The sequence below is a fragment of the Lichenostomus cassidix genome, unplaced genomic scaffold, assembly GCF_008360975.1.
Source record: "Lichenostomus cassidix isolate B80296 unplaced genomic scaffold, HeHo_3.0 HiC_scaffold_46, whole genome shotgun sequence".
Classification (NCBI taxonomy): domain Eukaryota; kingdom Metazoa; phylum Chordata; class Aves; order Passeriformes; family Meliphagidae; genus Lichenostomus; species Lichenostomus cassidix.
Window position 1 is genome coordinate 794,706 of NW_028147597.1, and position 22,242 is coordinate 816,947.

General features: G+C 50.9%; 1 protein-coding gene across 1 annotated transcript; it reads left to right on the top strand.

The window, feature by feature from the left end:
- Positions 1 to 11: 11 nt before the first annotated feature.
- On the top strand, positions 12 to 1,014 carry LOC146421892 (olfactory receptor 14J1-like). The gene has a single exon (XM_085046821.1). It carries the CDS (start codon positions 24 to 26, stop codon positions 939 to 941), a length of 918 nt encoding a protein of 305 aa, XP_084902947.1. The 5' UTR covers positions 12 to 23; the 3' UTR covers positions 942 to 1,014.
- The last annotated feature ends 21,228 nt before the right edge of the window (positions 1,015 to 22,242 follow it).

The following is a 22,242-nucleotide window of genomic DNA, read 5'->3' on the forward strand; positions in this document are numbered from 1 at the left end:
GTTCCAATGCCTAGAGGACCAAAATGTCCAACAGCAGCTCCATCAGCCACTTCCTCCTCCTGCCATTCGCAGACACACGGCAGCTGCAGCTCCTGCGCTTCTGCCTCTTCCTGGGCATCTCCCTGGCTGCCCTCCTGGCCAACAGCCTCATCATCAGCGCCGTAGCCTGGAACCACCGCCTGCACACCCCCATGTTCTTCTTCCTGCTCAACCTGGCCCTGGCTGACCTGGGCTCCATCTGCACCACTGTCCCCAAAGCCATGCACAATTCCCTCTGGGACACCAGGGACATCTCCTATGCAGGATGTGCTGCACAGGTCTTTTTCTTTTACTTCATGATGTCAGCCGAGTATTTCCTCCTCACCATCATGAGTTATGACCGCTATGTGTCCATCTGCAAACCCCTGCACTATGGGACCCTCCTGGGCAGCAGAGCTTGTGCCCACATGGCAGCAGCTGCCTGGGCCAGTGGCTTTCTCAATGCTCTGCTGCACACAGCCAATACATTTTCCCTGCCCCTTTGCCAGGGCAATGCCCTGGGCCAGTTCTTCTGTGAAATCCCACAGATCCTCAAGCTCTCCTGCTCACAATCCTACCTCAGGGAAGTTGGGCTTCTTGTGGTTAGTGTCTGTTTATCATTTGGCTGTTTAGTGTTCATTGTTTTCTCCTATGTGCAGATCTTCAGGGCTGTGCTGAGGATCCCCTCTGAGCAGGGACGGCACAAAGCCTTTTCCACATGCCTCCCTCACCTGGCTGTGGTCTCCCTGTTCCTCAGTACTGCCATTTTTGCCAACCTGAAGCCTCCCTCCATCTCCTCCCCATCCCTGGATCTAGCAGTGTCAGTTCTTTACTCAGTGGTGCCTCCAGTACTGAACCCTCTCATCTACAGCCTGAGGAACCAGGAGCTCAAGGCTGCAGTGTGGAGACTGATGACTGGATGATTTTAGATACATTAAACTGGTTGCCAATTTCTGCAAATTACTTGTTATATGAGTCATCTTTGATAGTACTTGTTGGTTTGGTTGCGGATTTTTCCCCCTTTCTTTTAGTTTTTTAACATCCACAAATAAAGGTCATTGGTTGTGCCAGTTCTCATTTTGTTTCTCTGCACCTTTTCTGTGACCCACAGACTGTGTCAATGAGGAGCTGTGCTCTCGGTGGCTTTAAACAAACTAAAGGAACTCCCAGCCAAGTTTTCACCAGAGATCCCCCTTTGTTCCCTTCTGTGGAGCTGCAGCAGCAATGTCTGTGTGCAGAGCTGGGGCAGATCAGGGGTGGCACAGCAGCTGTGCCAAGGAGCAGCAGCACTTGGTGTTGCCAGTGCTGCTCCCGTGCCACTGCCCCACTGCCCTGCTGCCCCTCGTGTTGCTGTAGGGCCTGAGTGCTCTCGGGGTCGCTGCCAGTGCTGGGGGTGGCAGTGCCGGGGCTGCAGCAGGGACAGGCCATGGGCACTGCTGGGGCACAGCTGACGCCTCAGGGCAGGGCCTGGGGGCTCGAGGCTCCTTGCCCAGGCTCTCTCCAGAACACGCCCAGGCCAATGCTGAGCAGAGAAAACCCCCGTGAGCAGCTGCAGGGTGGCTGTGGGCAGGCAGGGGGCAAACAGCATGGCTGGGGCTCTGCAAGGTGCCTGGGGGAGCCGGGAAGGAGCAGCAGAGCAGGGGCTGATCCATCCCCACTGCGCTGGACAGCCCAGGGCAGCGTCCCAGAGCGTCCTCATGGAGCTGCCAACAACATCCCCCCTTGGCAGCCCTGGCCTCTCCCCCAGCTCCCAGAGCTGCTTGATCCTTCCAGGCAGAGACACGGCAGCACTGGCTCAGGAGCCCTGTTTGCATTGCACACAGCAGGCGTGAGCACCCCATGCTGTTGGTGTGGGGAGATGAACCTGAGTGAGCACAAACACCATCAGCCCTGGGGGCCAGCAAGGGCTGGGGATGGGAGGGAAACCACTCAGCTTTGTTGTGACCTCTGAAGTCAGCCAGAAAGTTTGTTCACATGAGCTGTGAGTTTTCTGTCCCACTGCAGATGTTGTTGCTCAGAGCCAGGGCTGCCTGGCAGCCACCCCCAAACAGCCCTGAGCATTTCCTTTGCCCCACCTTTGCTTTCTTTCCTCTCTCCTGCTCCACATTTCGTCCTCTTGCCCATCCCTGTCCCCTCCCCTGCAAACAGCCCATCCCTGTTTGCCCTTTCCTCTCTGGCCCCACTCCCCATTTCAGTTCCTGACTTGGCACCATGGGAACATCCCTTGGTGAGCAGGATCATCCTACAAGTGCTTCATGAATTGTCTGCAGGGTCCTGCAGTGCCTGGTGCTGTTCCCTTGCCAGAGGCAGCACAGGCCAGGGGGCACATCTGGACTGCTGTGTGTGGCTGTGAGGCTCCCTGTTGTGGGGCAGTGAGGAGGAGCTGGAGAGGCTCTGCAGGACTGACAGGATGGGCTTTGGGGCCTGTGGGGAGACGCTGAGGGCCATGGGCTGCTGGACCTTCTCAAGAGGAGGACAGGGCTCATCCTGCAACTGCTTCAAGGGTGCTTTCAGAGAATTACACGCTCAGTGAGGTTGGAAAAGACCTTTGAGATCATCAAGTCCAACCTGTGACCTAACTGCACCTTGTCTGCCCTGAGCCTCCTCTTCTCCAGGATAAACAACCCCAGCTCCAAACTCAGCCACTCCTCACAGCACTTGTGTTCCAGACCCTTCCCCAGCCTTGTTGCCCTTCTCTGGACACACTCCAGCCCCTCAATGTCCTTCCTAAACTGGGGCCCAGAACTGGACACAGCACTCCAGGTGAGGCCTCACCAGTGCCGAGTACAGGGGAAGAATCACTGCCCTGCTCCTGCTGGCCACACCATTCCTGACCCAGGCCAGCTGCCATTGGCCTCCTTGGCCACCTGGGCACACTGCTGGCTCATGTCCAGCCTGCTGTCCATCAGTGCCCCCAGGTCCCTTTCTGCCTGGCCACTGTCCAGCCACTCTGTCCCCAGCCTGTAGCACTGCAGGGGTTGTTGTGGCCAAAGTGCAGGATCTGGCACTTGGTCTGGTTAAATCTCACCTTATTGGATTTGGCCCCTGGATCCAGCCTGTCCAGGTCCCTCTGCAGAGCCCTCCTGCCCTCCAGCAGATCCACACTTGCAGCCCGCTTGGTGTCGCTACAGTTCCATGATGTCCTAAAGTGTAACAATGGTCTCTGTGATTCCATGAAGCTCTATAGTTTCACAGTCCCTTGCTTCCCTGGGCTCAGCAGTGTTACAAAGGCCCCTTGGTTCCATGAGGTCTCACTGTGCAGTAAAGCTCTCCTTGCTTCCATAGTTTCACAGTGGCCTCATGGTCCCATGGGTCCCACGGTGTCAAAATTGTTTCCTTTATTCCAGGGGTCCCGGCAGTGTAGCAATGGTCCCTTTTTTATACAAGGTGCTACACTCACACTCATCTCTTTTGTTCCATGAAGCCCCACAGAGTAACAATGGCTACTTGGTTCCATTGCACCTCACAGCATCACAATGGCCACATTGTTACAAAAGACCCCACAATGTCACAATGGTCATCTTGATTCCATGAGGCCCCATGGTGTCACAGTGATCCCCTGGCTCCATGCGGCCCCAGAGTGCCACAATGGACTCCTTGGTTGCGCAGTGTCACAGTGGATCCCTGGTTATACAAGATCTTGCACTGTCACAATGGCCCCTTAGTTCCATGTGGCCCTGCAGTGTCACAAGATTCCCCTTAGTTCCATAAGGCTCTGCTGTGTCACAGTGGCCTCAAAGTTAAAGTAGGCCCTGCAATGTCACAATGGCTCTTTGGTTCAACAAGGCCCCACAGTGTCACAGTGGCCTCCATGATTCCATGAGGACCCAAAATGTCACAATGGCCCCTTAGCTCTATGGTTCCATGCATACTGCACTGTCACTATGGTCCTCTTAGTTCCACAAGGCCCCACAGTGTCACAATGGCCTCTTGCTTCCCTGGGGCCCTGCAGTGTCATAATCATCACAGAATCAACCAGATTAGAGAAGACCATTCAGATCATCAAGTCCAACCTGTGACCCATCAGCCCTTTGTTACCCAGACCATGGCACCGAGTGCCACATCCAGTCTTTTCTTAAACACCTCTGGAGATGTTGACCCCACCATCTCCCTGGGCAGCCCATTCCAATGACCAATCACACTTTCGGTGATGAACTCTTTCCTAATGTCCAGCCTGAAGCTAATCCTGATGTTCTGGGGTCACAGGAACTTGATCCTACACCCTCTGCAGCATCTGTTCCTTGGGTCAAAATCTGTCTGCATGGCCAGGCCCAAGGAGTGCTGGGCAATGGAGTCACATCCAGGGGTGTCCCCAGGGCTCAGGATTGGGGCCACTTCAGTTAAATCTCTTTATTGCTGATCTGGATGAGGGCACCGAGGGCACCCTCAGTCAGTTGCCAGGTGACCCCAAGCTGGGTGGGAGTGTGGCTGTGCTGGAGGGCAGGAAGCTCTGCAGAGGGATCTGGACAGGCTGCAGCCATGGGCCCAGGACAATTGGATGAGGTTCAGCAAGGCCAAGGGCAGCGTGCTGCCCTGGGGTCACAACCACACCAAATCCACCTGGATGCAGAGGCTCAGCAGGGAGCTGTCCAAGGCCTGGGGGCTGTGGCACAGCGGGGACACCCCCAGGACACCCCCAGCCACCTCCAGCTTGGTCACAGCGAACTCAGCACTGCCAAGGGCAGAGATGGCCCTGGTCACCCTCAGGAACACAATGGTCACCCCCTGTGCCCACCCCCTTTGCCCACCCCTCACCACAGTGTCCCCAAGCCCTGCAGGTCCCACAGTGCCCAGGGGGTGGGATGGGGATCTGCCCCTCCCGGGGTGATTCTGTCACCTCCCTTCCCCTGTCACCTCTGGCTCGGGGCTGCTCAGGGGTCCTGGCACCCCCTGATGGCCCCGTGGCACTGGTTTGCCACGTCCCCCAGGAGCTGGGGAGAGGTCACCTCCCTGCAGAAGGAGCGCTGGGCATCCTCCCTCAGCCGGGAGTGGCCATCGAGAAGAGCCAGGAAGGAACGAGCCTCCCGCAGCGTGGGGAACTCCCTGTCCTGTGCCAGGCGTGGGGACAGCCCTATGTCCCCCTGAGTCCCCTGGGGTGCCCAAACCCCCCAGCTCACCAGCACCTGGCTGTCCACCCTGGGGAGGGTGAGGAGCTGGTTCTCCTCTGGGCTGCTGATGATGGCAATGTCGGGGAAGTTGCACAAGTGCTGACGCTTCTGTGGGGACACTGCCGGGGTGACACCACCATCACCCATGTCCCCACACTGTGGGACCCCTGCCACAGCCACCACCAGCACCTCGGAGCTGCCTGGGACAGGAGGCAGAGGTGGCTGGCAGGGTGTCACCAGGGATGTCAGACAGTCCCCAGGGACGACGGGCTGTGTCCAGGGATGTCAGAATGTCCCCGTGGGTTTCAGGCTGTCCCAGTGGATGCCACACTATCCTCATGGGTGCCAGGCTGTCCTGATAGATGCAAGGCTGCCCCATAGCTGTCACAATGTCCCCATACTGCCAGACTGTCCAGATGGATGCACGGCTGTCCCCTTGGGTGCCAGGCTGTCCAGTGGCTGTCAGACTGGCCCCAGTGATGCCAGGCTGTCCCTAGTGATGCCAGGCTGTCGCTATGGGTTCCAGGCTGCCCTGACAGATGTCAGGCTCTCCCCAAGGATGCCACACTGTCGTCATGGGTACCAGGCTGTCTAATGGCTGCCAGGCTGTCCCCAGCAATGCCAGGCTGTCCCATGGGTGCCACACTGTCCCCCCGGCCCCAGCTCACCTGACGTGGCTGCAGACCTGTCAGGGGCTCTGCTGCTTCTCCTTAGCAATGGACAGCATGTCCAGCACTGCCAGGCTCAGCCCCACGGCCATGCTGCCCCAGAGGAAATCCCTGTGGGACTGGGCATGGCACAAGGCTTGGGGGATTCTCCCATCTCCTGCTGTGACAGGACACCTGAGGCACCCCAAGACCCCTGGTCTGTGCTGGTATCCTCTTCATGTCCCAGTGCCCACGTGAGTCACATCCTGCCCTGGGCTCTGGTTTCCTGCTGCTTCCCTGGCTCTGTCCCTGGGGCATGTCCACCCCAGGGGACACAGTGACCCTATCTGGGCATCCTGGGGTGCCCTGTGCCCACTGTGGGATGGCCATGAGCAGCTCCAGGTGAGGCAGGTAAGAGGATCCACATCCCCCAGGCTCTGGTGGGTGCTGGAGGACCTCGTGCCCAAAGCAAGGACCCTGAGGCATTGTTGGGATTCAGAGCTCACAGCCAGGAGCCCCTGTTGAGAACAAGCACAGAACCCCAAGCCCAGAACCAGGACCCCCAGGGAACAGATGCTGCAGAGGGTGTTGGATCAAGTTCCTGTGACCCCAGAATATTGGGATTAGTGCAGCTGTAGCTCTGCACAAGAGAGTTCTTCATCCACTTTCTCTCTTTTCCTCCCTCTGGCCATGCAGGGAGCTCATGACTTCAGTGTGTGACTCGTGTGTGCAAAGAGCAAATCTGGACAGAATTGGGGCAAGGAGGGTTTGGGGGATCTTGGGATCTGTGCTGGGCACAGAATGTGTTTTCCATTGGTCTGAGACTGTCTGCTGTGGTAAGTGGATTTAATATATAGCAGACTTGTTTGCTTGTTTGTTTTGGTTTATTTGGGGTTTTTTTTTGTTTGTTTGTGGGTTTTTTGTTTGGTTTTTGTTTTTTGGGGGTTTTTTGTGTTTTGGTTTCTTTTTATGGAGCTGTGCCTTCCTTTGGTTCAGTTTGCTGACAATAACTGACCATCCCTCTGTGTCTCAGGCAGCTTCTTCTCCAAGGAAAGCAGCTGGGAGTTTGTGCCAAGGAGCTGAAAGCTGCAGGTGCAGCCTGGAGTGGAGGAAGCTGAGATTTGCACAAGGCTGCTCTGAGTCCCAGGGCTTGGATGAGGGAAATGGTGGGGTGGGGGTTAGGGACAGAGTCTGATTGATTGTCAGCCATAAATGGTCTTGATGTTCATATCTATTCAGACTGCATTAGGAGGTGCTCTGGATCAATATCAATTGGAAATTGTTGATATTGATTTGCCCCAATCGAGCCCAGAGACACTTCAGAGACCCAGTCAGAGCAGTGGGTATTTGCTTTATTCAGTGCACCAGGTGTGTGGGGATTTCTTTCCGCCAAACACACACCTCAGTAGCTCCAAAGTCACAGTGTTGTAGGTAAAATTCATGAATATTCATTACATTCCCCAGGATAGGAATGGTTATACAAATTATTTCTCATAAGTCATTAACATTATTAGCTATTTCTTGTGCTCAATTTCAAAAGGATTCCTTTTGCCCCTTTTATCTTGATAAGATTAAGGGAATCCACAAGGCCAGAAATGTTATCAGCCTTCAGCCCTGGACGGGCACCGTGCTGGTGGAAGGGCAAAAGATCAAAGAAATAAGGATGGTTGAAGTGTAAATATGTAGGATTTTGTAGGTCTGGAGGATTTAGAGCCTGAAGGATTAGAGGGTCTGTTTGTCGGTTTCGGACGGTCGGGACAGAGAGGAGAGATCTCTGCAGTCAGGTCTGAGAGCATGGGGTTTGTTGTGAAAGTGTGGGTGTAGGAGAGCTGCCAGGGGCTGCCAGACACAGCCCAGAGCAGCTCAGAGAAGTGAGAGAGAGAGAGAGATGCCAAGAGAGCGAGCTGCTGTTTACAATACAATAAATCATCTTCTGTGTTGAATATTCTAATTCTCATTAACCAATCTAGAACAAGCTACAAATCCTACAACATTTACATACAACCTATAAGAATCATCACATTACCATATGGAGTTATATTTTAAACCCTAAAAACTGCTTTTTGGCCCCTCTGCCATCAGGCAGGGTCTGCTCTGACCCTTGGAGCTGTCTGCAGGCAGAGGGGATTGTTTCACCAAGAAGGGGATTACCTCCAGTCAGCCATACCATTGTTTTCTAGCTGTTCAGTAACTCAGAGCTTGTCTTCATCTCAATCTCCATATTCTCAGCATCTTTTGCCAGGTAATCATATTTATAAGGCTTTCCTATTCCATCTTCCCCAACAGCAGGTGACAATCGCAGTGAACAGATTGACAGGCAGGGCACTGGGGGGACAGAGTGACGTCATCAGAGTGACGTCATCAGAGTGACATCAGGGACGCCATCAGAGTGACGTCATCAGCAATCAGCGCAGGTGACAATCGCAGCAGAACGGATTGCTGCAGGTCACTGAGAGGGGACAGGGTGACATCAGGGTGGCATCGGGGTAGCATCAGGTGGCACCAAAATGACACCAAAGTGGGGGAAAATGTCATTAAAGTGAAAAAAAATGGCACTAAATGGCATCAAAAGGCATCGAAGTGACACCAAATGGCAGTAAATGGCACTAAATGGCACTAAATGACACCACAGTGACAGTAGATGGCATCAAAGTGGCACTAAATGGCACCAAATGGCAAAAAATTACACTAAAGTGACATTAAATTGCACTAAAGTGGCACAAAGTGACATTAAGTGGCTCCAAATGGCTCTAAATGGCATTAAAGTGACACTAGATGGCACCAGATGGCGCCAAAGTAACACTAAATGGCACCAAAGTGACAAAAAAGGCATTAAATGGCACCAGAGTGGCTTTAAATGTCACTAAAAGTCACTCATGTGACACTAAATGACATCAAATGGCACCAAAGTGCCACTAAATGGCAACAAAAAGGTCAAAAATGGCACCAAAGTGGCACTAAAGGGACATCAAGTGGCACCAAAGTGACAAAAAGTGGAACCAAGTGACATCAAATGGCACTAAATGGCATCAAGTGGCACTAAAGGGACACTAAATGACACCAAATGGCACCAAATTGTCACCAAATGCCACTGGAAGTCACCAAATGGCATCAAATTGTCACCAAATGGCTCCAAAGTTCCATCAAAGTGACACCAAAGTGTCCCCAACACCCCCAATGTCCCCAAATGTCCCCTTTCCCCAAAAAACTCCCCAATTTCCCCCCAAATTTCCCCAATTTATCCCCATTTCCCCCAATTTTCCTCAATTTCCCCCAAATTTTCCCAGTTTTTCCCTAATTAATTCTCATTTTACCCCAAATTTCCCCAAATTTTTCCCATTTTCCTCTATTTCCCCATTTCCCCCCAATTTAGTTCTCTTTTCCCCCAAAATTTCCCCAATTTTCCTGAATTTTTCCCCCCATTTATTTCCCATTTCCCCCAAAAATTCCCCACATTTTCCTCCTTTTTCCCCATTCTATTTGCATTTTTCCCTATTTCCCCCAAATTTGCCCCAAATTTTCCCCAAAATTCCCCAAAATTTTGCCTCAAAATTCCCCAAATGTCTCTCAAATTTTATGCACTTCCCCCAAACTTTCCCAAAAAAATTCCCCCAAACTTTCCCAATTTTTTCCAAAGTTTTCTCCCAAACTTCCCCAAAATTTCCCTCCAAATTCCCCAAATTTTCCCCCAAGCTTCCTTGAAATTTCCCAAACTTCCCCAAAATTTCCCAGAATTTTCTTTAAAAAATCCCCAAACTTTCCCCATTTTTTCCCCAAATTTTCACCAAAACTTCCCCAAAATTTCCCCCAAATTTTCCCAGAAATTTCCTTCAATTTTTCCCATTTCTCTCTGAAATTTTGCCCCAAACTTCCCCAAAATTTCCCCAATTTCCCTCAAATTTCACCCCAATTTTTCCCCAAAGTTTCTCCCCAAATTTCCCCTCACATTTCCCCAAAATTTCCCCAAATTTTCCCCAATTTCCCCCAAATTTCCCTAAAATGTCCCCAGTTTCTCCCAAGTTTTCTCCCAAATTTCCCCAAAATTTCCTCAATTTCCCTCAAATTTTCCCAAAATTTTCACCCAACATTTCTCCCCACACTTCCCCAAAATTTCTCCAAAATTTCCCCAAAATTTCCCAATTTCCCCCTTATTTTTCTCAAATTTCTCCCCAAACTTCCCCAAAATTCCCCAATTTCTCTCAAATTTTCCCAAAATTTTTCTCTGAATTTCCCCCTCAATTTCCCCAATTTTCCCCATTTTTTCCCCAAAATTTTCTCCCAAACTTCCACAACATTTTCCCCCAATTCCCCAAAATTTCCCCAATTTTCCCAAAATTTCCCCCAAACTTCCCTGAAATCTCCCCAAAATTTCCCCCAAAATTTCCCCAAAATTTTTCCCCAATTTCCCTCAAATTTTCCCATTTCCCTCCAAACTTCCCCCATTTTCCCCAAAAAAAATCCCCCATTCTCCCCCTATGTCCCCCAAATTTTTCCCCAAACTCCCCCAATATTTCCCCCAATTTTCCCAAAATTTTCCCCCAAACTTCCCCAAAATTTTCCCCAAACTTCCTCAAATTTTCCCAAAATTTCCCCCAAAATTTCCCAGAATTTTCTTTAAAAAAATCCCCAAACATTCCCCAATTTTTCCCACAATTTTCTCCCAAACTTCCCAAAATTTCCCCAAACTAACCCAAACTTTCCCCAGTTCCCCCAATTTTCCCCCAAACTTCCCCAAAATTTTCCCAATTTCTCTCAAACTTCCCCAAAAGTTTCCCCCAAAAATCTCCCAATTTTCCCCGTTTAGTCCAAAATTTCCCCAAAGTTCCCCAAAATTTTCCCAAAATTTCCCAAAATTTCCCCATAATTTCCCCATTTCCCTCCCAATTTCCCCCAAATTTTTCCCCAAACTGCCCCAAAATTTCTCCCATTTTTTCCTAAATTTCTCCCCAATCTTCCCCAAATTTCCCCAATTTCCCCCAAAATTTTCCTCTCAAACTTCCCCAAAATCTCCCCAAAATTTCTGCCACTTCTCCCCATTTTTTCCCAAAACTTCCCCCAAATTTTCCCATTTCACTGCCAAAATTTCCCCCAATTTTATCCCAAATTTCCCCCAATGTCCCTAATGTCCCCAAATCCCCCAATGTGTCCCCAATGTCCCATTAATGTCCCCAACATCCCCAATGTCCCCAGTGTGTCCCCAATGTCCCTGTGATCAATCCATGTCATCATGTTGGCTTTTCGCAAAGATCCCAATGGATACTCTGTGTATTGTTTGAATTCTTTTCTTACAGAGGTAGCCTGGCTGGGAAAAATTGCTGTGCAATGATGACTAAGGTCTTTCTTTCTAGACCAGCTGAGTTTAATAGCAGTAAAATAGCTGTTCTGGTTGGATTCGAATGCTTGAAGTGTCTGCTTGAACTGGATCCCATCCCCCGGCCGGACCCTGCCTCTGACACTGCAACTATCAGCTCCTGGCGCTGCAGGAACCACAATCTGGGAGTGAGAACAGATCAGTGACAGACGACTGCGCATGCTGCCAGGAGGCGGATCAGTTCCCAGAACGTGCAAAAGAGTTTGGAGAGAAATAGGAATATGTGTAACTGTTTATGAATATGCATTAGGCTGAAGGGTATGGAAAGGGTGTCTCTGTCCATTCCAGGGGTGCTTTTCTGGCTGAATGCCAAAGCACCCAGCGCTGACCTTTTGCTTTTATCTGTCCCCTATTGTCTTTTATTAAACCGTTTTCATCCTAACAGGAGAGTGAACCTCGTTTGTCACAGTTCACTGGAATAAACTTACGAGTTTGGGTTTTCATTGGACTAGGTTGTTTGGCAATAACAGCCTTTTTAATTCTCTGTCTTGTCCTTTTCAAAACAGTTACAAACAGTTAAAAATGTTAAAAGTACACAAAAACAAGTAATAATTTCCTTAGCTTTATCCACAACCTCAGTAAAAACAGAAGGGGCAGATGTGGGGTTACAGAGGAAGAGGCCCCCATGATCCCATGAGAAACCAAAGAACCAGATGCAGAAAAGTATTGATCAGCACAGGATCTGAAGCAGATCAGCAGATTCCTTCTCTCCCCTGGGAAGAATAACAAGCTGTATTGAGAAACTGTGAAAAGGCTGAGAAAACAACTAAGAGAGAACTTATCACACTGAAAAGTATATCTACTGTATGGCTTTGTAATAAAATCAGAATTCGCATACAGTGAGTGATTCTCATTCCTATGCTAAATGGCACCACGACTTTCCATGTCAAACCCTGCAGGGCAGGGACAGCTCTTGTGGCACAATCCCTCCTGGCCAAGGACACAGTGCTGGGAAGGTCTTTCTATGCCAGCAAAGGAAAGCTCCTGGCTCAGGGTCACCTTTCCTGCTCAGCCAGACACCCCAAGTTCTCCAGGAGCAGAAGAGAATTCCAGCATTCCCACAGGCTGTGTGATGTCATAGCATGGACTGTGACATCACAGAGCACCTGTATGACATCACAGAGCACCTGTATGACATCACAGAGCAGGCTGTTACATCACAGGGCAGATGAATGGCATCACAGAGTGGGCTGTGAGGTCATAGGACAGCTGTGTGACATCACAGAGCAGACTCTGACATCATAGAGGGGGGCTGCATGAAATCACTGGGCAGCTGTGTGACATCAAAGAGGGCTGTGTTAGGTCACTGAGTAGGTTAATTCCTTGGTTTAAAAGCAGATGTGTGCCCAGGAAGGTGGGAACATTTCTGGAGTGGAAAGATAACGCCCTCCCTCCAAATTATTGCTTTGTGATAACAGGAGATCCTTGTCAAATATATGGAAAAGGAACAACAGTTCTTCACTAGCAAATATATACATATATAGAACAGAACAGAACAGAACAGAACAGCAACAACCGAACAATGCAGGAGTTTCCCACCCGTCAGGCCTCACTTTCCCCTTTGGTGCAGTTCTGGCCAAGCCCGGCAGGGGGCGCTGCAGTGACTCTCGCGGCCAGCAGGGGGCGCTGCGGTCCCGGGGCAGGACCTTCCCAGGCGGTGATGGCACAGAAAGTGACCCGGCGGGGACAGCCCTGGCCCCAGGCAGCACCGCCCGCGCTGGCTCCGGGCTCCGGGCGGCAGGGGAGCAGGGAGGAGCAGGCAGGCTTTGGTGGCAGAGCTGGAAACCCCAGGGCAGCAATACCCGGGGCAGCCACACTCACTCTGTCACCCATGTGGCTGCTCGTCGATGGAAGGGAAGGGAAGGGAAGGGAAGGGAAGGGAAGGGAAGGGAAGGGAAGGGAAGGGAAGGGAAGGGAAGGGAAGGGAAGGGAAGGGAAGGGAAGGGAAGGAAAAAAAAAAAAAAAAAAAAAAAAAAAAAAAAATGGGAAGGGAATGGGAAGGGAATGGGAAGGGAATGGGAAGGGAATGGGAAGGGAATGGGAAGGGAAGGGAAGGGGCAGTTCTGGCCCCACCCCTACATGGTCCCACCTCTGGCAATGTCCCCGGAGCTGCAAGAGGTCTGGGGGAAAAACTGACAATTCCCAGCACAAATGACCATGGGATACCTCAATCACCATGAGCCACCCCCAAGACCGGGTTGGCCCTGATGGGATTTGGTGTTGGATCCGTTGGGACTTAGTGTTGGATCTTTTGGGATTTTGGATTGGCTCGGTTGGGATTTGGGGTTGGATCCAATGGGATTTGGGGCAAAAAGGGCAAATTCTGGGTGAAAACAGGGAAGATCCTGACAGATTGCAAGGGAAGGAAGCTCCTCCCAGTCATTCCACAACCGCCCTGAACCAGAGGCATTTATTGATGGCTCCCGAAGATTCCCAGAGGTTCCTGGAGATTCCGACCTACTCCAGAGGTTCCTCCAGCACTGGCCAGAAGTTCTCGTTGCTTGTCCTCATTGTCTTTGGCCTCACAGGGCTGGGCGGGGGCTCCTCGGGATCAGGATCCTCGGGAATGCTGGAGTCAGAGCTGGATGCTGGCAGCACGGCGATCACTGGTGTTTGGAAGATCCAGGGATCCTGAGGACTGATCAGCTTGGATTTCTCCTTCTTCTTCACCTCTTCCCCATCTCCTTCTCCTCTTCCTCCTCCAGCACACAGAGTTTTGGCTGTGCGTGTCCAGCGCTGGCGCCGAGAGCAGCCCTGGTGCTGTCTGGCCTTTGGAATCTCAAGATGATCCCTGGAAGGATCCAGTGGGAAAGGTCATCCTGAGCTGGGGGACACTGGACTTTCCCCAAGCCTTTGGTCTTACCTGTCTGGGGACTTTTCTGACTTCTTCTTTCTTCCCTTGGTTTCCAACTTTTCTGACTTTTCCGGCTTTTCCTTCATCCTTTTGGATACTGACTTTTCTGACTTCTCTTTTTTCCCCAATGCAGTTTCTGACATTCCCGATTTCTCCTTCCTTCCCAATTCTGTTTCCAACTTCTTTTTCCCCAATTTAGTTTCTGATTTTCCCAATTTTTCCTTTCTCCCCAGTTCGGTTTCTGATTTTCCCAACTTTTCCTTTCTCCCCAGTTCAGTTTCCAACTTCTTTTTCCCCAATTCGGTTTCTGACTTTCCAGACTTCTTCCCCAGCACCATTTCTGACTTCCTCTCTTTCTGCTTCTTCCCCTGAGTTTTCTGGTTTTCCAGAGTCTCTTCCTCAGGTTGTTCCTCTGCTCCCGATATTCCAGAAAGTCCCTCTGGAACCAGGAAAGTGACTCCATGTTGGAGGTGACATCACTTGTCCCATTTCTTCCCTTTATTTTCACATTTCTTCCCTTTATTTCCACATTTCTTCCCTTTATTTCCACACTTCTTCCCCTTTTCCCACACGTTTCTCTGCTCTTTCCCGTTGCTTTCCACCATTTCTTTCCCACTTTTTACCCATTCCTTTGCTTTTTCCCTCATTTCTTTATCCTTTCACTCTCATTCCCCCTTTGCCCTTTCCTCCATTTTTTTCTGTTTTCATTGTTCCTTGATTTTTCCCCAATTTCTTTCCTTTTTCCCATTTCTTGGCTTTATTATTGCCAGAATTTCCCGTTTTCTTCATTCTTTGCTGTTTTCCTTCTTTTCTTTGATTTTACACAATTTCTTTCCTTTCCCTCCACTTCTTTTCTTTATTAACCCAATTAATTTCCATTTTCCAATTTTTTTTTCTATTTTTCTCCCTTTCCTTTATTTTCCCTCATTTTTTTGCTTTATTGTCCCAAAAAAGTGCCATTACCCCTTTTTTTGATATTTTATAATTTTTCTTGATTTTCCCCCGATTTCTTTCCTTTCCCCTGATTCCTTTACTTTATTATGCCAATTAATTCCTGTTTTCCCCTTTTTTTGCATTTCCCCCATTTCTTTGCATTTTCCCCCATCTTTTAAAATTTTACCTTTTCCATCTCTCCCAATTTTCCTGCCTTTCCTATCGTTCCTGATCTGTGGCCCCAATTCCTGCCTGGGCTGTGGGATCTCCTTGGAGAGGTTCTGGAGGCTCTGGAGCAGCAGCACCCTTGGAAGTGGTGCCTGGACCATTTCCCTCTGGAACCTGGGGAGGGAACTCCCGATCACCCCAGAATCACCCTGGAATCACCATGGTTTTCCCCAAATCCAAGATATTTCCCTCTCAATTTGCCACATTTTCCTTAATCCACCTTGTTTTTTCCCAAGTCCACCATAGTTTCTCCAAAATCTACCACATTTTCCCCAAATCCATGTTGTTTTTTCCTTTATCTACCCCACTTCTCAGAAATCCACCATGGTTTTCCCCAAATCCACCCCATTTTTCCCAAATCCACCATTTCCCCCAAAATCAACTTGGTTTTTTCCCCAAAGCCACTATGTTTTTCCCAAATTCCCCCTTATCCCCAAATCCCTCATATTTTCCCCAAATCCACCTTGTTCTTCTCTAAATTCAACACATTTTCCTTAATATACTGTTTTTCCCAAAATCCACCATTTTCCCTAAATCCACCAAGTTCTTCTCCCAAATCCACTCGGTTGGTTTTTTTTGCCCCAAACCCACCATGATTTTCCCAAATCCATCTAATTTTTCACAAATCCCTTGTTTCCCCCAAATCCACCCCATTTTCCCAAACCCACAACATTTTCCCCCAATCCCCTGTTTTCCCCCAAATCTACCATATCTTCCCCAAATCCCCCATTTTACCCAAATCCACCATATTTTCCCAAAATCCACCATCCCCCAGACCCACCCAGTGCAGAATTCCAGCGCCCTAAATCCATGGAATCCTGGAGCGGGTTGGGTCAGACCCTGTTCCGGTCCCACCCCGGTGTCCCCCCATTCCCGGAGCCCCAGGATCACCCCAGACACACTCGGGGAAGATGATGACAGAGCCAGGCGAGGTCAGGGCAGCCACAGGGACCTCCCGGGGCACCACCATGTCCAGGAGCTCTGGGATCTGCAGCGGAGAAGAACAGGGATGGGACCTTCTCCATGGATTGGACCTTCTCCATGAGGATGAGGAACTCAGCATTAGAAGGCCCCAGAGATGGTGGGATCATCATGGATGAGGAACTCAGCATTGGAGGAGCCCCAAGATAGCTGGAGTTTCCTACCATGGATGAGGGCCTCAGCGATGGAAGACCCCAAAGATGAGAAACCCAACGTTGGAGGAGCCCAAAAAGGACCCCAAAGATGGTGGGACCTCCTTAACATGGATGAGGGAAAGTTGGAGGAGCCCAAAGATGGTGGGATCTTCTCCCCATGGATGAGGAACTCAGTGCTTCAGGAGCCCAAAGAGGACCTCAAGGATGTTGGGACTTTCTCCATGTGGATGAGGAGGTGGTGAAGCATTGCAAAAATGGTGGAATTTCCTCAACATGGCCAAGAGACTTGAGGACCCCAAAGATGGTGGGACCTTCTCCCCATGGATGAGGGAATTTTGAAGGACCACCCCACTCCCCTACGCCCATCCCCTCAAGCCCCTCACCTTGAACACCCCCTTCTGCAGGTTCTTCTTCCCGGTCACTGCCTCCAGGAAGCTGTGGTAGAACCTCATTTGGACCTTGCGCCGCTCCACCAGCAGGACTCCGATGTCCCTCAGGGTCAGGGCCACATCCTCACCTGTCCCCAAGCACCGTGACAGGAGGGACGTGGTGGCCTGGAGGGCACCCTCCACCCTGCGCCGAGGCAGCCCCAGCACCGCTGCCACTGCAAATGTCTGGAGGGGATCCAGGTTCCTTGGAAGGACATGCAAAATGGGGGTTGGGGTGTCTTCGAGGGCGTTTGGGGTTTTCTCATGGGGTTTTGGGAGTTTTTCAAGGTTTTATGGGGTCTTGTTGTGGTTTTTGGGGTCTTCGTGGGGGTTTTGGGAGGCTTCTTGTGATTTTATGGGATTTTCTCATGCTTTTATGGAGTCTTTTCATAGGTTTTGAGGCGCTCTTGTGGTTTTTTTGAGTCTTCTCAGGCGTTTTGGGGTCTTCTTCTGGTTTTATGAGGTGTCCTTGTGAGTTTTCGGGTCTCCTCATGGGTTTTTGGGGTCTCACTGTAGGTTTTTTTTTTATTTTGTCATGTATTTTTGCTTTCTCAGCAGGTCCTTTTGGGGTCTCCTCATGTTTTATTTCAGGTTTCCTCACGATTTTTTGGTTTCTCCTCACATCTTTCAACCTCAAACTCTCCATTTCCCACCCCATTCCTCAACCCTCCCCCTCCAGCCCTGTCCATCCCAAAATCCTCCCCTCTCACCAGGCAGGAATTCCCAGTCATCCATCAAATTGTGCCCCTGGACCAAATTCCTGGCTGGGCAAAAAATCGGCCTCCGCGTTGTCACCTCCATGTCCCCAACCCGTGCCTGCCAGGGCACCACAGCCAGGGTACCGAGGGTCGGGATCCGCACCCCCTGCAACTGCAGCTTTTGGGGTTTGGGGATCTGCAGCCCCTGCAAGTGGAATTTTGGGATTTTGGGATCTGCACCCCCTTGAAGCAGAATTTTGGGATTTTGGGATGAGCCAGAGGTGGCCCCTCCCCCCAGGAGGGGACATGGGGGCAAGTCCAAGGTGACCTTTCTCTGCGGCAGGAGCTGGTCCAGGACAAAGTCAGCCACTGCATCCCAAATTTCCTTCCGCTCTGGGAATTGAGGGAAACTGAGTCAGGATCCTGACAGATCCCGACATTCACGGGGGTCCAGGGGGTGCCAGTACCTTCAGGGGTGGTGGCTAAGGCCACCTCTGTCCAACCCCAGAGTTTGACCTTGGTCCTCCTGGTGGTGGGAGGGCAGAAGCTCATTCTGCACTCCCTCGGGATTTGGGATTGGGATGTGGAATCGGGATGTGGAGTCTGGGATGTCCCACCACCAGACCGGCTCCCATTGTGTCCCCAGGACACTCTGTGACACCACTGGTGGTACCAGTGGTGGCACTGTGACCTCAATGGGACCTCTGTGATGTCATGGTGACACCATAGGGACAGAGGCTGGGATATGGGGATGGGGGAGGAGGGGGGATGTGGGATGGAATATGGAATGGGGGACATGGAATGGGGGACATGGGGCTGTGGGATGGGGGTTGTGGGGAGGGACATGGGGGGTGTGGGACAAATGAAATGGGACATGGAATTGAGGACAGGGGATGGGGGATATGGGGGATTTGGGATGGGGCACATGGAATTGGGACAGGGGGATATGGGGGGTGGGGGATGGAGGATGTGGGATGTGGAACAAGAGGGACACAGGGGAACAGACATGGAAGGGGGATGTGGGATGGGGGCATGGAATGGCAGATGGGGCACATGGGAGATGAGACATGGAATGGGGACATGAGCGATGGAGATGGGACATGGAATGGGGACAGGGAATGGGGAACATGGGGGATATGGGGGACATGGAATGGAGAAATGGGATGAGGGACATGGGGGATTTGGGTTATTGGGGAGATGAAATGGTGGACATGGAATGGGGCCTTTGGGGATCTGGGATGGATGACAAGGGACACATGGGGGACATGAGGAACATGGGAAAAATGGAATGGGGACATGGAAAGCGGACACGTGTTGTGGTTTGACCCTGGCCAAATGCCAGGCACCCATGACATCTACTCACTCACTCTCCCCTGCCACAGCTGGGCAGAGGAGAGGAAAAAAAGTTAATACACACAGGGCTCATGAGTTGAGATAAGGACTGGGAGATGCTCCAAGGACAGAACAGGCTCCTCTTAAAGTTACAAAGTGAAATTTATTGCTAACAGAATCCAGAGGGAAGACAATGAGAAGTAAAAAAAACCCCTCAAAGACACTGTTTCTCTGCTCACCCCCTCCCTCCTCCCCACCAGCAGCACAGGGGGACAGAGTATGGGGGTTTGGTCAGTTCATCACTGAGATCTTCTTCCACTGCTCAGGGGGAGAAGTTTTTTCCTCTGTGTAGCCATGGGGTTCCTCCCACAGGAGGCAGTTCTCTGTGAACTCCTCCACAAGCGGCAGCTCACCTGAACCTGCTGCAACATGAGCTCCTCCCATGGGCAGACAGTCCTCCCAAAACTGCTGTGGCATTGGTCTCTCCTCCACAGGGTGCAGCCCTCCGAGGCCAGACTGTTCCATCTTGGGAGCAAAGCCTCTCTCTCCACTGGGACTCCAAACTGGATCACAGCCTCCTCCAGGCATCCACCCGCTCTGCTGTGGGCACCTCCCCGCGGGCTGTGGGTGGATCTCTGCATTCCCTGTGGACCCCATGGGCTGCAGGGGGACAACCTGCTCCCCCCATGGTCTTCACCACGGCCAGCAGAGGATTGTCAGCTCTGGTGCCTGGAGCACCTCCTTCCCCACCTTCTCCACTGACCTTGATGTCTCCATGTTGATTTCCCCTCACATATTCTCACCTCCTCCTCCTCCTCTGGCTAAAAAGAAGTGTGTGCTCATGTTGTTTTTGATTTCTTCTTAAATATGTTATCACAAAGGCATAACTAACATCTCTAATTGGCCCAGCCTTGGCCAGCAGCATGTCCATCATCTTCAGAGCCATCAGAGATTGGCTCTGCTGGACATGGTGAAAGCTTCCAGAACATTCACACAGAACACACAGGAGCCATTTTTGTGCCTCTCCCCACCCACTAGCAAAAACTGGGCTAAGCAAAACCGACTCATGAACACAGGGGTGCATTTGCTCCCAACCCTTCAGCCACTTCTTCAGACCTACCACAACAGCCTTTAAGGATTTAAATTCCCCCTAGATGCTAAAGGTACCTTGCTGATGTTCTGGGCTAAGCAAAACCAACACACTCTGCAGTGTCACAATGGTCTCAGTGATTCTATGAGGTCTTGTAGTATCTTAATGGACTCCACGATTCAGTGGGGACCTGCAATGTCACAATGGTCTCCATGATTCCATGAGGTCCTGAAGTGTCACAATGGCTCCTTGGTTCCATGAGGCTGTGCAATGTCACTTTTGCCCCTTGGATCCATGCAGCCCCCAGTGTCACAACAGCCCCTTGGTACCATGGCCTGGTTTTTGGTGGCAGGGTGGCCACAGAGGTGGCTTCTGTGAGAAGCTGCTGGAACCTTCAACCATGTTGGGCAGAGCCAATCCCTGGTGGCTCCTAAGGTGGACATGCCACTGGCCAAGGCTGGGCCAATTATAAATGGTGGTAATGCCTCTGTGATAACAGATTTAAGGAGAAAGAAATAACCAAGAAGTTGTTGCACAGTTGTAATTGTGACCAGAGAAGAGAGGAGTGAGAACATGTGAGGAGAACAGCTCTGCAGACACCAAGGTCAGTGAAGGAGGAGGGGAGGAGCTGCTCCAGGCACTGGAACTGGGATTCCTCTGCAGCCCTTGGTGAAGACCATGGTGAAGCAGCAGTGCCCCTGCAGCTCCTGGAGATCCATGGGGATGCAGAGATCCACCTGCAGCTCCTGGAGATCCATGGGGATGCAGAGATCCAACCACAGCTCCTGGAGATCCATGGGGATGCAGAGATCCATCCACAGCCCCTGGAGATCCATGGGGATGCAGAGATCCACCTGCAGCTCCTGGAGATCCATGAGGATGCAGAGATCCACCTGCAGCTCCTGGAGATCCATGGGGATGCAGAGATCCACCTGCAGCCCATGGAGGAGGAGCCCAGGCTGGAGCAGGGGGATGCCTGGGAGGAGGCTGTGACCCCTGCAGAGAGGGGCTCTGCTGCCCAGCTGGAGCAGCCTGTCCTTGAAGGACTGACCCCGTAGGAGAGTGACCCACGCTGCAGCAGCTTTGGGGGACTGTTGCCCGTGGCATGGACTCACATTGCAGCAGTTCACAGGGAGCTGCTGCTGGTGAGATGAACTCACATTGGAGAAGTTCCTGGAGAACTCTCCCGTGGGAGGAACCCCACAGTGCAGCAGGGGAACAACTCCTCTCCCTGAGCAGTGGGAGAAATCTCAGATGATGAACTGACCAGAACTGACCATTCCTGTCTCTCTGCTCTGCTGGGGGAGGAGATAGAGCTGGGCAGGAGGGAGAGGTGGGGGGAAGGCACTTTTAAGGTTTTATTTTACTTCTCCTGCTCTGATTTTGTCAGCAATAATTCAACTAATATCTCTCATTTGAGCCTGTTTTTCCCATGACCATATTTGATGAGGATCTCTCCCTGTCCTTATCTCAACTCATGAACCCCTCGTTCTATTTCCTCTCCCCTGTGCAGCTGCAGAGGGGAGTGAGAGAGAGGCTTTGATGGGTGCCTGGCATCCAGCCAGCATCAACACACTACACCCTGTATCTTGTACATGTCATGTATACCTGAAAAAATGTTTTGAAGAGAAAAACACCCTTATTTTTGAAGAGAAGAACATATTTATTATGGCTTTCAATCTTTGTAACATAACCTGGGGTTCTTTTGTTTGGTTTTGTTACTTCAGGCTTCAGACACATTAATTGAAGTCTAACTGAACATGTGTTTCATGACATAGAACAGAAGAATCTACCACAGAGAATGAAGTGTCATGGTTTCAAATCAATCCTATTTGGTCTATGACTTGTGGTCCTTACAAACCCACTGTCCAAGGGCTGGGTTTGCAAGCTGGAGTGTGAAGCACAGGAAGTTTCTCTGGATAATGCTGCACCCCCATCTCTCCAGATGCAGAAATGGGCCAGAATCCAGCATTTTGAGTGTGATTTTGGGCTCCTGGCCTTGCCCCAAAGGAGAGACAGGATTTTGCCTGCAGTGTCTGCCTGGAGCAGACTGATTCGCCCCAATCGAGCTCAGAGACACTTCAGAGACTAAGTCAGAGAAGTGGGTATTTGCTTTATTCGGTGCACCGGATGTGTGGGGATTGTTTCCACCAAACACACACACCTCAGTACCCCAAAGACACAGAGTTACAGGTAAAATCATGAATATTAATTACATTCTTCAGGATAGGAGTGGTTATACAAATCATTTCTCGGAAGTCATTAATATCATTAGCATGTGCACTACACATGCTCCGTATGTCTTGGTGGTCTTTGGAGACCCCCAAAGCCCCCACCAAGGTGAAGGTCCTTCATGGGATGATTCAGCGGTTTCTGTGCTGGTTTCAAATGCATGCTTA

What these genes read in the sequence shown, in the direction of transcription:
- LOC146421892 (XM_085046821.1), top strand. Translation starts at nt 24, where the DNA reads ATGTCCAACAGCAGCTCCATCAGCCACTTCCTCCTCCTGCCATTCGCA.